At 42.7% G+C, this 14,351-nt stretch overlaps 1 protein-coding gene across 2 annotated transcripts in view; it reads right to left on the reverse strand.

Annotated features, from left to right (window-relative positions):
* Positions 1-1,930: 1,930 nt before the first annotated feature.
* Positions 1,931-14,351, reverse strand: part of SLC30A10 (solute carrier family 30 member 10) — a 37,569-nt gene continuing 25,148 nt past the window's right edge. For both annotated transcript variants that reach the window (XM_077759564.1, XM_077759556.1), the window contains exons 2-4: positions 14,014-14,091; positions 9,647-9,886; positions 1,931-6,217 (exon numbers count right to left, since the gene is read on the reverse strand). In XM_077759564.1, coding sequence (XP_077615690.1) covers positions 5,718-6,217; positions 9,647-9,886; positions 14,014-14,091 — 818 coding nt within the window. In that variant the 3' untranslated portion in view covers positions 1,931-5,717. The remainder of the gene's footprint in view (positions 6,218-9,646; positions 9,887-14,013; positions 14,092-14,351) is intronic.

Raw genomic sequence — 14,351 nt, forward strand, 5'->3', positions numbered from 1 at the left:
TAAAGATGGCAGCGAGGTCCGCGCAGAAACGCAGCAAGGAAAGCTGAGTGGAGAGTTGAGAGAACCTCCCGGGGAATTTGGAGCCTCTGTAGACTCTCTGAGAACGTGCAGTGAGTCCTCAGCAACAGCTAGTGGAGCTCAGGGTTCCGGGCAGGACAGGAGATGAGAAGCCAGATGCTCCAAACACAGAACAACAAAGCAACACAGAGTATGGTGGGGAAGGCGTCTGGATAGAACTATTCCCTGTGAATATTCTCTTCCCAGTGTTTCCCCAATCACCCCCGGACCCGCCCCGCCACACACTCCCATACAAAAGCTTTGGGGCCAACTACCTAAAGAATGAAGTCTAAGCTATCATGGTGGATTGTCCTTTCCCTCTCTCCTCCCACGGCACTGCTCCAAGGTCAATTTCAATGCCAAGTCTCCCGTGAAGCCTTTCCTCTTCACCCTCACCCAGGTTGATTGTACCACTATTTAAGGCTAGTTAGCTTTAAATGGTGTCTAATTGACAAAATAGGATTATAAAGATGGGAGGAGGCAGGAGAAGAACAAGAAGAATGTGAATGCAGGCTGGAAAGTGTAAGACAATAAAATCACTTGACACTTAGCTCTGCTCTCCTGTTTCCTAAGGATTCCAGCAACAACCCCCTCCACCCCCACCCAAGGAAGGGAACACAGACCTTCATAAAAAAAAAATATTGCAATGAAGTTAAACGATTTGTCCAAATCCTGTAACTGGTAACACCCAGAGTTGAACTTATTCAGTCCTTCATGTGTTTATTCATTTATTCATTCATTCAATAAATATTTATTGCTGCCAGGTCCTACGGCGCTGTTCCAAGCACAGGATGGGGCGGAAGAACACAGCTGTGGATCACACACAGCCTTTGTCTAGTGGGAGAGACAGGAAATAAAGGAGTAAAAGTATGATCGAATGTTACAAATGACCGTGCTATGAAGAACCCTGAAGCAGGGGGAGACACAGAGGAGGCAGGGTTCCCCACTAGATGGGGTCGTCAGACATTCTGTACTCGGAGCCCTGGGTTCTGCCCTCTGTTCCTACTGCAGACCCTTCTTGCTGACAAGTTGATGGTCATGAAATGCATAGCTCCGTCTCATTTCAGATGCTGTCCAGGGCTTGGGGTGTGCACACCTGAGCACTAAAACCCATTCAGCACAAGATCCCCCACGCACACCGGGCTGTAGGTAGGTCTCCTTAACCTCCCCACCCCCCAAGCTAGACTGCCTTACTTAGCTTCCAATATGGATTATAAACTCCCTGGAGACAAGAACCCTTCCCACAGTTTCCGGTCAGTGTATGCTGGTTATGAGTTGATCAGATTAAATAAAAGCAATTGGAAGAACAGGAAGACCATTCCCCTTCCTCAATATTCATAAAGATGACAGTCAGCTCTTTGGAGAGTTCCCCAGACCTTAAGGACTTTTCCCAAACCAGCCCAGCCTCTCCACCATTCCCTAACCCCCAGGAGCTCCCCTCCTGCACAAACTCTATTGGGTAGCCCAGCCCCCAAATAAGCCCCAGTAGAAAACCAGGTCAGTCCAGGCTGCAGTAAGTAACTGACCAGTCCAGGGTCAGTTTGGGACATTTTTGCCAACACAGGCCAGGTGACACTGCAGGTGGTGGACCGTGGCAGAGGAGTATGAAGAAGACAACCACGAAATAGAGATGGAGAAATAGTCCCACTTTACTAAAACCCATCTGAAGCATTACTGAGTGATAAACCAACTAGACTTACGGACAAAAACAAATGAGCTCAACTACTTTGAGTTATCTATCCATTCGATTTGCACAAACATCTCAGTCACGTGTTGTTGTTGTTTATTTATTTACAGCACCACTGAACATCTTTCGGTTTCACAGGTATGCATGTGTGCATACGTTACTGGNCGCACAAACATCTCAGTCACGTGTTGTTGTTTATTTATTTACAGCACCACTGAACATCTTTCGGTTTCACAGGTATGCATGTGTGCATACGTTACTGGGGGACTTCACATGCAATTAGTGATGAGTTATTTACACTTCACATCTTCAAGTTTGAATAGTTCCCACAAATGTGACAATTACACTTTGGCAAAATCGCCTGTGCGGACAGAAAGAAGACTTTAAGCAACAAAACTCCATAACACTGTAACATAACTTTAGAGCTCCAGGAAGGGTCACTCTCCCTCGAAAACCATCATCCTTCCTGGATTATTCTGGCTAGAATTCACAGCAGGTGCATTGTCTCTGACCCGATTTTGGACCAAGAGGAGACAGTTTATCCATTGTTTATCCAGCAATATTCAAGAACATTCCATGTAAACAAAAAAGTCCAGAATAAAACACCTGAGAAGAGAGGTTCCTGAACATGACACACGTGCATGAGCTAATCTCCAAATTCATGAGAACATTTAGATTACGGTCAGGATTAAGGTCTTATGCGATTTCCATTTGCGCCATGGTTTCCCGATTCAATATCTTCATTCTCACCTGTGACAACTCACGTGCAAATACACTCAGAAGCACAAATAAGTAACAACTCCCGAGGCAAAGGGCAGAGCTATAGAGCAGGCATAATTGTTACTCAGTCTAAATTGAAAACCCAAATCGAGTCATCTTTCCTCCCTATTTTTCTGACATAGTCTTTCTTTGCAGTCTTTAATTGCAATGTGTAAAGATACACTGAAAAGCAGGAAATATATTTTGTCTTCTTGGGAAAAAATGGGATAGGATTTGGCAAAGGATTCAGTTAACCACAAATATATGGATTTTTTTTTTAACATCTGAACTTGTCCTGAGCATCAAGATCGCTTGTCCCAGAACCAATAAAAGAAACATCATCAAGTTTAAAACTGATAGAGAATTAAACACCTTAGCCCCAAGAATCAATCATACTAGTATTTTCTAGTCTCATTTTTTAGTCACTTCATCAAACTGAAGACATTCATGAGTTGAAGAGGTCATGACAGAATAATGAGAGCAAATGCTTTTGTCTTCATTCCATTCACGGTTACATTGACTGATCTGTATAATCAGATCTGTAAGGGCTTTCCCCCCAAACTATATCTCCTCTTTAAATGTTCAAAATTGCTATGTAGAGGTAACTGTAATTTTGATGAACAGTTTGATCTCGCCTTTAAAAATACTTTTTTAAGTTTATTTATTTATTTTGAGAGAAAGAGCACAATCAAGGGAGGGGCAGAGAGAGAGAGGGAGGAGAGAGAACTAAGCAGACTCTGCACTGTCAGCACAGAGCCTAACGTGGGACTCGAACTCACGAACCATGACATCATGACTTGAGCCTAAATTAAGAGTCAGACCCTTAACCAGCTGAGCCATCCCAGGCATCCCTAAAAGATATTTTTAAAAGAATGAATTCTGCGGAACTGATTCTATTAAAATGAATACAGGGCTCTGGAGGGACTTTTTTGTCTGCACTAATTCTCAACTACCCTTAGGTTAAGTCAGTGACTCAGAACTAGAGACAAATTTGCCTCCAGGGGACTGTGGCAACGTCTGGAGACCCACAGAGGATGCCATAGACTTTTAAAAAATTATTTTCATTTCTTTAAAAAAGAAAAGACACAGAGAGAGAAATTTCTGGAACTAACAAGCACACAGGGACACTAAAAAGCAAAATGACAGCATTTTTCTAATCTCAGAGGGAAACAGTGTTAGGTAAAGCCACTGTTCATCAGGACCTGCAGCCACCAGGCAAGGCTGATTCACAGAGGAGAGGAAAGTTGCTGCAATTAAAATGCAGGACAGCTAAAGGGAGAGTAAAACTCCAGTAAAAACACTGTACTGCAGGCATCACGGTTGCCTAAGATGACAGAGAAAACCACTTAAGTCCATACGAAAATATTGCACCTAAGGAGCGTATTCGAACTGACTAAATGTACTCCAGCTGTCTTAAAGGGGATCATTTCACAATGACTCTACTCTGTAACGTGGTATGTGATTAAGGGGTCATCAAGATATCTCTGTGGTAAATTTAGTTATGTTTAAGTTTAGTGCCTTTTTCTCTCCTAAAAATACTTTAGAGAAGTAAAGAATCTGGATGTAAACTAGTCTGCATTTCTTTAGCCAGAGGCCCAGAAAGTAGAAAATTATAATCTTTCCCTTCTAATAAGAAGCAGAATGATGGGAACCAATTGGAAGTGAGGGACGGACTTCCTCTTTGGCACCAGTCAGGCATCGCAACCAACGTCTGTCTAGAATTTGGTCCATTTATCACCGTGGTGAGTTTCAAAGAGAATCCCCTGGTTGTTTTGTGAGAGCATGATGTACTTTTAATATTAAAAATAACAACGCTGTCTTATATTTTACCCCTTTTTTTGCTATATAGTATCTATAGACTAGTCCAACAAACTCTTAGGGATAAAAACATACTTAACCTAATTCATTGCCAATTTAAACTCAGATAATAAATTTTCAAGGAATGAAAAAAATTCTTATCCTACTGATCACAGTTGCTTACTTATTTCAGCCTTAGAATGAACACTCAGACATTTGCTTAAATATATTAGTGCTGGAAAATGTGGGTGCTTTTTGCATGACCAGCCCAGGATTTCTGTTTGAGTAGTGCACAGATTTACAAAGGGCTCAGCGTCTAGAGATGAAGAGATGGTCTTTGTCAACTTTTCAACCCATCAGGGTCTCCCTACACTTTTCCATGAAGTTACTAGTTGGCAACTATAATAAATACTTTAAAATATGTTGAATGGAAGAAAAGTCAACCTAGCTTAGTTTTGCAGGAATGAATACTCAGTGTCATATATGCCTCTCTCCCAGAAATATCCATTTTTCTCCTGGTAAATGCTACATATATCAACATGATCAGATAAAAGAAGACTCAAAGGAAATTTGGACAAATAAGTCAGGAAGCAATAAATGAAGACAGTCCCAAATGGACTGATTCTACAAGACAGAATATAAGTATTGTGCCATGCTTTAGGAGTAGAAATATTCCCACACTTCCAAGTGAAAAAAAAAAAAAAAGCATTTTGTATATTAAACATTTGAAGTACCCTATAGCTGCAGTGCAGTTCACAGCAGAAAGTAAACATCAGGTTTCTCTCCACCCTGCAAAGTGAAGAAGTAGTCAGGAAGCATTTTCTTCCTGTCTTCCCCCAATAATCTCTACTTCCTTCAATGTTCTGAGACTATTTTCTACTTGAATTGGTATTCCTTTTATATTTATTTGAAAACAAGTCAAAGAAAACAAAATTTCTGCAGTGACAGGACTACCCAACTTTCTTCTTTTATGATCTTATAATGGAATGAAAACAACATTAGCTAACACGGTTCTTTAGTTTTTTCGATGTACTTGGCTATGAGCTCGCCCGAGAGTCAGCCACAAAATCTAATCACTTTAAAACAAAAACTACTTTGAATCCTGTGTCCACAACCATTGAGTCCCAGCCTTCAATGTCTCTGATACGTATAACTAGCATGGTTTGCTTCTTAAAATAAATGTTCAAACTAAAACAGTGAGTTTGTTGAAGAGCAGCACGAGATTCCCAGGGCAACGTGAAGGAGTTCACAGTCACATAAAAATTAACAGACACATGCAGTTAACATCCCAAACAACCAGCCCCTTGATGAACACAGAGCGTGCCCAGCACAAATCTGACCAGTGCCTATAGCCCACGGAGGTCTTTCCACAAGCCGGGGCGCCTCATCTACACTGTCTGTGTACGTCAGGACGAGATTAAAAATGTGTGCTGTTGACATAATGTTGGTCCTCCTGAGTTTTGCTAAGAGCTTTTCCGTGGTCGCTCAGACCGCTGTCCAGAGAGACTTCAATAGCCACTTCTCTTGTTGCTCGTCCACGGAGGCCATCGCCTGGGAACGTGTCTGGAGGGGGACAGCCATTGTGCTCCGCACAGCCATTGACGTGGGCCAGAGGCAAGGCCCCGGGTGGGCAGCACAGCTGTTTCTCACAGCCCTTGGAGATGCAGGGAGAGCTACAGAGCAACTGCAGATCCTTTTGCTCCATGGTCTCCTTCAAGTCCACGTGCTCAAACTGGATGGTCACGTTGTGGATTCCCGCATTGTGGAAGATTTCTCGAATTTTCATACTGGCGTCCTGATAGCCCCTGTCTTTCTGATACTTGATGTGCAGGGTGGCGATGATCTTTCCACTTATCAGTTCCCAGATGTGCACCTCGTGTACACTGCTAATCCCGGGCACGGCCGAGAGCTTACTCACTAGAACAGAGGAGCGCAGACAAAGAGTGAGGCGGGAGCTGCCCAGGAAGCACGTGCGGTACCCAGCGTGGGAGGGACGTGGTCCCTGTGAGCCTTCTCACCACCACAATGTATTTACAAAAATAACACAAAGAAAAAAAGCTGTACTTGTATGGGTACATTTTCCAATAATCTTTCTCCTTTCATTATACCATCCATCATTAACTCATAAGAGGCAATTCAAGAAAATAAGTTTCACAACAACCAAAAAAATCCCCGGGGCTATTAAGGGAACAGACACCCACATGGACTGTGTTAGGAGTATGAAGTGGGATGTCTTTCTGAAAGGGGAGAACTTGGCAACATGGGCCAAAAACTTTTAGCAGTTCTCTAGTACCAGGAATTTAATCTAAAGGGAAATACCCAAATGTTCATGCACAAAAATGTTTTGAGCGATGCTCTTTCTATTAACGAAGAAATGGAAACAAGGAAAGAGTTAAATCAATTATATAAAATATGATACAGCCATTAACAAGTTAAGTTGTTATTTAAGGATATGAGAAAAGGTATATAAGCTATCTTTAAGTGAAAAAGCAAATAGGTTTACTATGCATAAGGCATCATCTTCCTTCCTTCCTTCCTTCCTTCCTTCCTTTCCTTCTTTCTCTCTCTCTCTCTCTCACACACACACACACAAACATCAGTGTGTGTACACACACACACACACACACACACACAAATTTTTTAGGTAGCCTTCACACCCAGCACAGAGCCCAACACAGGGCTTGAACTAATGACCCAGAGATCAAGAGCTAAGCGGAAATCAGGAATCGAATGCTTAACCAGCTGAGCCACCCAGGCACCCCCACACTCAAAACATCTTATGTAGATAAAGGCTTGTCTTATTGAATGATGGATACAAGATATTAAAAGTGGTTATTTCTGGGAGCAGGATTACAAGAGATTTCTATTTTCTTACTTAGATTATTCTGTATTTTCCATATTTCTCAAAGGAACATGTATTTAGGGAGATGGTATTGGGAAGGATTATGAGCCAAATCCTGTAGCCAGCTAGAGTTTGAGTCCCAGTGCAGTCATGACCTTGGGTGATTTACCTAGCCCCCAGAGCCTCAGCCTCCTTATCTGTAAATTAGGAATAATAATGATAGTACCACATAGGTTTACTTTAAGGATTAAAATGAGTGAATATAAATAAAGCACTTAGAACACTACATAGCATGTAGTAAATGTCATAGAAGTGTGCTAATGTGATTACTATTTTTTAAATTTTCTATTTTACCTCTTTTAAGCTTTTATTTATTTTTGAGAGAGAGAGAAAGAGACAGAGTGCAAGCAGGGGAGGAGCAGAGAGAGAGAGGGAGACAGAGAATCTGAAGCAGGCTCCAGGCTCCAAGCCGTCAGCACAGAGACTGACGCGAGGCCAGAACTCACGAACTGCGAGATCATGACCTGAGCCAAAGCTGGATGCTTAATCGACTGAGCCACCCAGGTGCCCCATTATTTTTTTAATTTTTTAAAAAATATGTTATTTGTTTTGAGAACAAACCTCATTTGTTTTGAGAGACAGTGCTCAAGCAGGGGAGGAGCCAGGAGGGGAGAAGCCAGAGGATCCGAGGTGGGCTCTGCTCTGACAGCAGAGAGCCCAATGCGGGGCTTGAACTCATGAACTGTGAGATCATGACTTGAGCCGAAGTCAGATGTTCAACTGACTGAGCCACCCAGGCATCCCATTACTATCTAATTTTTAAAAATATGTTTTAAAAAATATATATACAAACATATTACTTTGTTAAAAGGCAATATAAGCCATTATATATCACGAATTGGTTTTGATATGTTTATCTTGTTTGTTCAGCTGGGAAGCAAGTTCCTGGAAAGCAGAGACAAAGCTGTGTACCTGCTCCTGGGCATCTCCTTCCCCACCTGCTACCTCCTCAGCTTGCAGCACTGGGTAAGTAGTAGGTTGCAGGAAATGAAGGCTGATTACGTTAATGCTGTACAGTGAAGCAGCCAGAGAGATGACCACACCTACTGACTCTGAGACTCTAAATTAAGCAATGCTGCTAATGAGGGCCCCAAAGGCAAAAAGAGCATCCAGGAAAAAAGACTGCAGGGGCAACGCAAGCTGTTAGCAACGGCTAGACCAACTGGTCCCAACGCACGCTATTAGGCCTGGGTTTGGCTTGTCATGAGAGCCTTCCAAGCCTCAGAGTGGCCTGGGCTCTATCTCATGGTTACAGGCTCACTGGTGGGCCATTGAGTGTATAACACAAATATGCATGAAAAAAAAATTTTTCTAAAAACAATCTCCATTTACAAACACTAGNAGAGCTGTGGTCCCCATTGGACAGTCACTGTAAATCACACCTTCATAGAGGAAAGCCCAGCCATGGCCATACAATGCATTAAGACCCATTCAAACCTCATTCCAGGAGCTTGTCATGAAAGTCTTCCAAGCCTCAGAGTGGCCTGGGCTCTATCTCATGGTTACAGGCTCACTGGTGGGCCATTGAGTGTATAACACAAATATGCATGAAAAAAAATTTTTTCTAAAAACAATCTCCATTTACAAACACTAGAAATAAAGTTGCAAATTCAGTTTCTCACCAACATCTGGATAGTTCCCATTTAGAAATTCTGCAAAGTCTTTAAAATGTATATGCTCAGGGGCGCCTGGGTGATTCAGTCAGTTAAGCGACTGACTTTGGCTCAGGTCATGATCTCATGTTTTGTGGGTTTGAGCCCCGCATCGGGCTCTGTGCTGACAGTTGGGAGCCTGGATTCTGCTTCGGATTCTGTGTCTCCCTCTCTCTCTGCCCCTTCTCCAACTTGTGCTCCGTCTCTCTCTCTCAAAAATAAATAAACGTTAAAAATTTTTTTTAAAATATGTATTCTCAGGTGCACACAAGTAAGAGGAGAGTTTGAGTGTCTGTGTGAGCAAAGCAAAGAAACAGATTTCATTACTGAACAAGGTCATGAATGATCTGAACTTAAAACACAAAACACAGTCCTTTTTACAGTGTTATAAGAGACCAGGTGCCTTGCATGCCCATAAAAATCAATAAAATCGAGTGCAAGATAAAGGATACAAAGGAATGATTCACGTTTTCAGAATAAGGAGAATAAAAATCAAGTTCTTGTCAGGGTAGCCTTATTTGAATTAAATGTAATTCCTTTTTTTTTTAATTTTTTTAAACATTTACGTATTTTGCAAAGAGAGTCATAGAGCATGAGTCGCAAAGGACCTTTGGTTCCTGGAGCTGTGAGTCACCTTACTAGGCTGCAAAACGTATGATGGATGTCGCTATTGCCTGGTGATTTGAAGCATTTCAAGATACATAAATCAAACACTGCTCTGCAACAATGCTGGCCCTTTGGCCTGAAGGACATCAGATGGGCATGGTTCGAGATAAGAATCATTCGACTTACTCAGCTCTTCCATGTTAACTCCTTTGGGGACCATCTGCAGCAGAATCGCAGCAGTCTCCTTGATGAGTGGGAAGGCAGATGACAAAATGATGGCAACCATGACGACGGTCAGGCTGGGATCGATGTAACACTGCCAGTTACATGGGTCCTCACCTTTCAGGGGACGCACGTAGAATATGATGGCCGTGATCACCACAACCACCGACCCCAGGGCATCGCCCATCACATGCAAAAGAACACCTGCCATGAAGAAAGAAAGACCAATAAAGCACAGGTCCAGGTTTGGGGGTCATGTGACACGCCAGGACCTGGGTTCCCAAGTCTAAGAATACCAGTTGCTATTTGTGTTCTTTTTGGTTAGAACAGCAGGATGGTTTGAAAGGGGGTAAAAACGCAACTGTTTCACAGGAAACAAAACCCTAGGCCACCATCCCAGGACCCAGAGAACCTGGAACAGCCTAGGAAGGTTCTGAGCCGCCCACACCTCTGGGGAGATGGACTGTGCCTGTTCATGGTGCCCCATCATGGCCATCTGCCACCCACTGGAAGGCACCGAGCTGGCAAACAGAGGCTGTGCAAATGGTTTCTTGCTCTTTCAGGCAAGTATCTGTGATTTAAATTGGCTTGAACATTCAGAAGAAAGGGAGCTAAGATATATCAAGAAAATGGTTCTTTTTATTCCTTGTCTTCCCTCTCCCTTGATCCATTTTCTCCCTTCCCTACATGCTTTGCCTACTGCTCATTAGCCAGGGTCATTCAAACTGGATCTGGTTCAAGAGATCCTTAAGAAGGGACTCCAGCAGGGGTGACTGGGTGGCTCAGTCAGGTAATTATCCAACTTCGGCTCAGGTCATGATCTCAGTCTGTGAGTTCAAGCCCTGCGTTGGGCTCTGTGCTGACAGTTCATAGCCTGGAGCCCGCTTCAGATTCTGTGTTTCCCTCGCTCTCTCTGTATCCCTTCTGCTCAAGCTCTGTCTCACTCTATCTCTCAAAAATTAGTAAGTGTTAAAAATTTTTAATGTGAAGACTGAATATTTCCTTTATGCACTTGACATTATTTTCACTGCCTGAGTGAACTAAACAATTAGTTTCATGCGTGCCAGCCTCATTTCCTCCATTAGACTCTGTGTGTGAGAATGACGGTCATGCTGTGAACTTCTTTTGTTTATGTTTTCACCCTGAAGGCATACTGTGAAGGCACTCAATAAAACACTATTTTCTGGTTGGTCAGTTATAACTGTCCTGACAGAGTAACTTCTGTCTTCTACTTAACAATAATAATTGTAATGCTGGCTAACATGTATGCATCAGATGCTATTGTAAGTATATTACACGTATTTACATATTAAGTCCTTTTAAGGGCTCTCTTAAGTGGTTACTCTCTCCATTTTACAAATGAAGAAACTGAGGCATGGAGTAGCTACGGAACTTATCCAGAAGCACACAACTAGAAAGTGCCAGAGTGGGGATAGAAGTCCGAGTAGTCTGACGAGAGGACCAGTATGCATTCAGCCTCATGAAACTCTTGCATGCCAAGTTCAGGTTTTCTTTCTAAGAAATTTCACTATTAGCTCCTAAAAATTATATAAAGTAGCTTTCAAATCTGTCTTTCCCATAATCCACAGTCAGATGCTTAACCAATAACCACCCAGGCATCCCTCCCCCCTCCCCAAGGTCTTTCTTACTGGAGAAAACAATTAGAAACATCTCATCAAAGGAGACTTATTTTCAAGTGGTGTTAGGATTGCTGTTCATCTATTCATATTTACACTGAAATATAAAAGCTAATTATCTTTTTGACACTGTGTTACATATCACATTTGATCTCCTTAAACAAAATAAACCACTACAACTGATGAGAATTTTTAAAGGATCCTGCTTTCACTGGGTTTTGCAGAAGTTGAAGTATGTTTCTCAGCGGGTATTTGTTTTATGCCACTGAAATAAGAGAAACAGTCATGAAAATCCAGAAATGATTTTTGTTCACAAGAATCCCCATCAGTTGTTTTCTCCCCTGCAGATCTGGGGTGGGAGTGGAAGACAGTCCTGCTTTCTAAAGTAGTGGTTTAAACGCCAAAAATCTGGGGCATCTCGCTGGCTCAGTTGGTTAGGCATCCAGCTTCAGCTCAGGTGATGATTATGTAGTTTGTGAGTTCAAGCCCTGCGTCGGGCTCTGTGCTGACAGCTGAGGGCCTGGAGCCTGCTTTGGATTCTGTGTCTCTCCCTGCCCTTTCCCCACTCATTCTCTCTCTCTCAAAATTAATAAGCATTAGAAATATTTTTTTAAATAAATAAATGTCAAAAATGTAACCGCTCAGTGGACCGTCTAGAGCGGGAAGCAAGCCATTGGTGTGGGACACTTGCAAGAGGCAGAAATGTGAAGTGGGAACCCAGGAAGCCAGCCCTGCCTCTGTTTCGAGCCCGAGTGACTTGGGAAGTCACCAGATTCTCTGGATCCTGTTTCCTTATCTGTAAAGTGAGCGGGTAGAGTCCATTCCTACTGAGGCCTTTCCAGCTGTTAACATTCTCTCTGCCTTCTCCGAAGCATGGCTTCAAATGGTTCGGACACGGGGCCTGAGGGGAGGCCAGACTTCCTTGCGGCCTGACGAGTGGAAAGGCTCCCTCCCACCAGCACCATGGGTGCTCATCCTCACCGAAGAGGTGCAGGGGTGAGCCCAGCAGCTCCATCCACTACCTGAATGACAACAGCTCCCACCTGCTGAGACTCTCACAAATGCCAAGTGACTCCTTTAAGAAGGGGGCCTGGCACAAAGCATGCACTCCATAAACACTAACCCTAACCCTCGTAGCACTTCACGAGCTTTATCTCACAACAACCTCATTACGTGGATATTACTATTTTCATTTTAAAGATGAGGGAATTGGAGGCCTAGAGAAATCCAAAAACTTCCCTAAGGTCAGAGTCTTGAACAGGAGTCAAGACCCCAAACCCAGGCCTCTTGAGCCCAAATCCTGACGGAAGCTAGCAGCGCGCCTGTGGAGCACCGGGCTCAGCCATGTACAACGTGGCACATTACCGCTGACATTTTTCCACCTAAGAGCTTTAGCAGCTTTAGACTGAAGATCAGCCACATCATACAAGTTTCCCATATGGTATGCTTCGCAAACAAGGTCATGATACCTATCAGTCCTGCTAGTAATTCCTCGGCATCTTTTCACCTTCCTGTTCTCTTTCTCTGCAACCTAAGCATAAATAGCTAGCAATGTGCTTTGAAAAGTTAAAGTGCTATGAAAAACCTATGATATATAATATATGGTATATATCTGATGGATATTATAGATATATATATGTGTGTGTGTATATATATATACATATATATATTAAACTGAACCTAAAGAAAGATAAACGATAGTGATTTTTCATTACAGATTCTCTCTTTCCAAAAAGACTGACCACCAAGCACTTCAGAAATTCCCCTGTTGCGGTTCAATTTTTTAAAACTGATTCATTTAGAAATGTTTAGGAGTTCATGTGTGACTGTTACTCTTGTTTGGGGCTCTGGGGGCTTTTTTTCTGATTTTCCTTATAGATCGGTTCTGGGTACCACTTTGTGAAGCAGATGGGAGTCTCTCAAAAATGAAAGTGTCTCCTGGTTATTACTTTTTCTCTATATTATTTCCAACCGAAGTCCCACTTCCCCAAATCATCTGAAAGTAAAGGGCTGCATTATCTTTGTGGAAATCCTCAAAGTCAATATTGGGGCTTCTTGAATCACTCGGAGGCGAAGTTGAAAGAGAGAAATGCTGGATACAATGTTGATGTCTTGGTGAGATATGCACCCCTGAACTCCCAGACTAACCTTTGCCCTGCAGTACCTGTGACCTTGAGCACATGGTAGAGAGAATGCTAGTAATGTGCCTTCCACGTGCCTCATCAGCACCCTCACTTTGGACCTGGAAGTATTCGAGTGAGCCAATGGACCCATCACAGACACAGATTTCTGGCAGAAATAAGTGAGGTATGAGGGTCATTCGGCAATGCACCTTGGATAGCAGCCACTCACTCTCTTCTTACCTTTCTCAAAATTACATTCAATTGAAATAGGTCGCATATGACTTTAGCACTATCCAGGGGTGGGCAAAGTAACGGCACACCATTGATCTGTGAGGCTCTGAAACAGGCAGCATTAGCATGGCTCTAAGTGGAGCAAGGATAAATCATTAGCAACCACTGTGTCCCTCAGAATCAATGCAGTGATTAGGCAAGAGATAAGGGTCATAGTCTATTCATGCAACTGGCCGACTTTCGAACACACCTTATTGAAAGGCAAACAGAAATGAAGAGCACAGTACAGTCCATATGTACTCCTGAAAAGAATTGCAAACTGACCCAAAGGCAATCCTACCTCTGATATTCAGGGCTTCGGACTTTTTCTCCTTTTTCACAGTCTCTTCTGGCTCATTCTGGGTGTTCAGAGAATCACCTGCATTCAAAGAAGAAACCTTGTGTTGTGTATAAGTTCTACAAACAAAAAGAACCAATGGACTCAAAAAACAGTTTTTGTTATTTTAAACTCCCACTAGCTCATCAGACCCCCTACCTCTCCACACACACACACACACACACACACACACACACACACACCCCAGAACGGAACATTTTGGCCTTGACATCAGCCTTGTGATCTACCTTTGGATTTCATTCACAGCCTATTCAAGTTATAAAAAAAAAAAAAAAAAAAAA

Source organism: Crocuta crocuta, unplaced genomic scaffold, assembly GCF_008692635.1.
Source record: "Crocuta crocuta isolate KB4526 unplaced genomic scaffold, BGI_CrCroc_1.0 scaffold556, whole genome shotgun sequence".
Classification (NCBI taxonomy): Eukaryota; Metazoa; Chordata; class Mammalia; order Carnivora; family Hyaenidae; genus Crocuta; species Crocuta crocuta.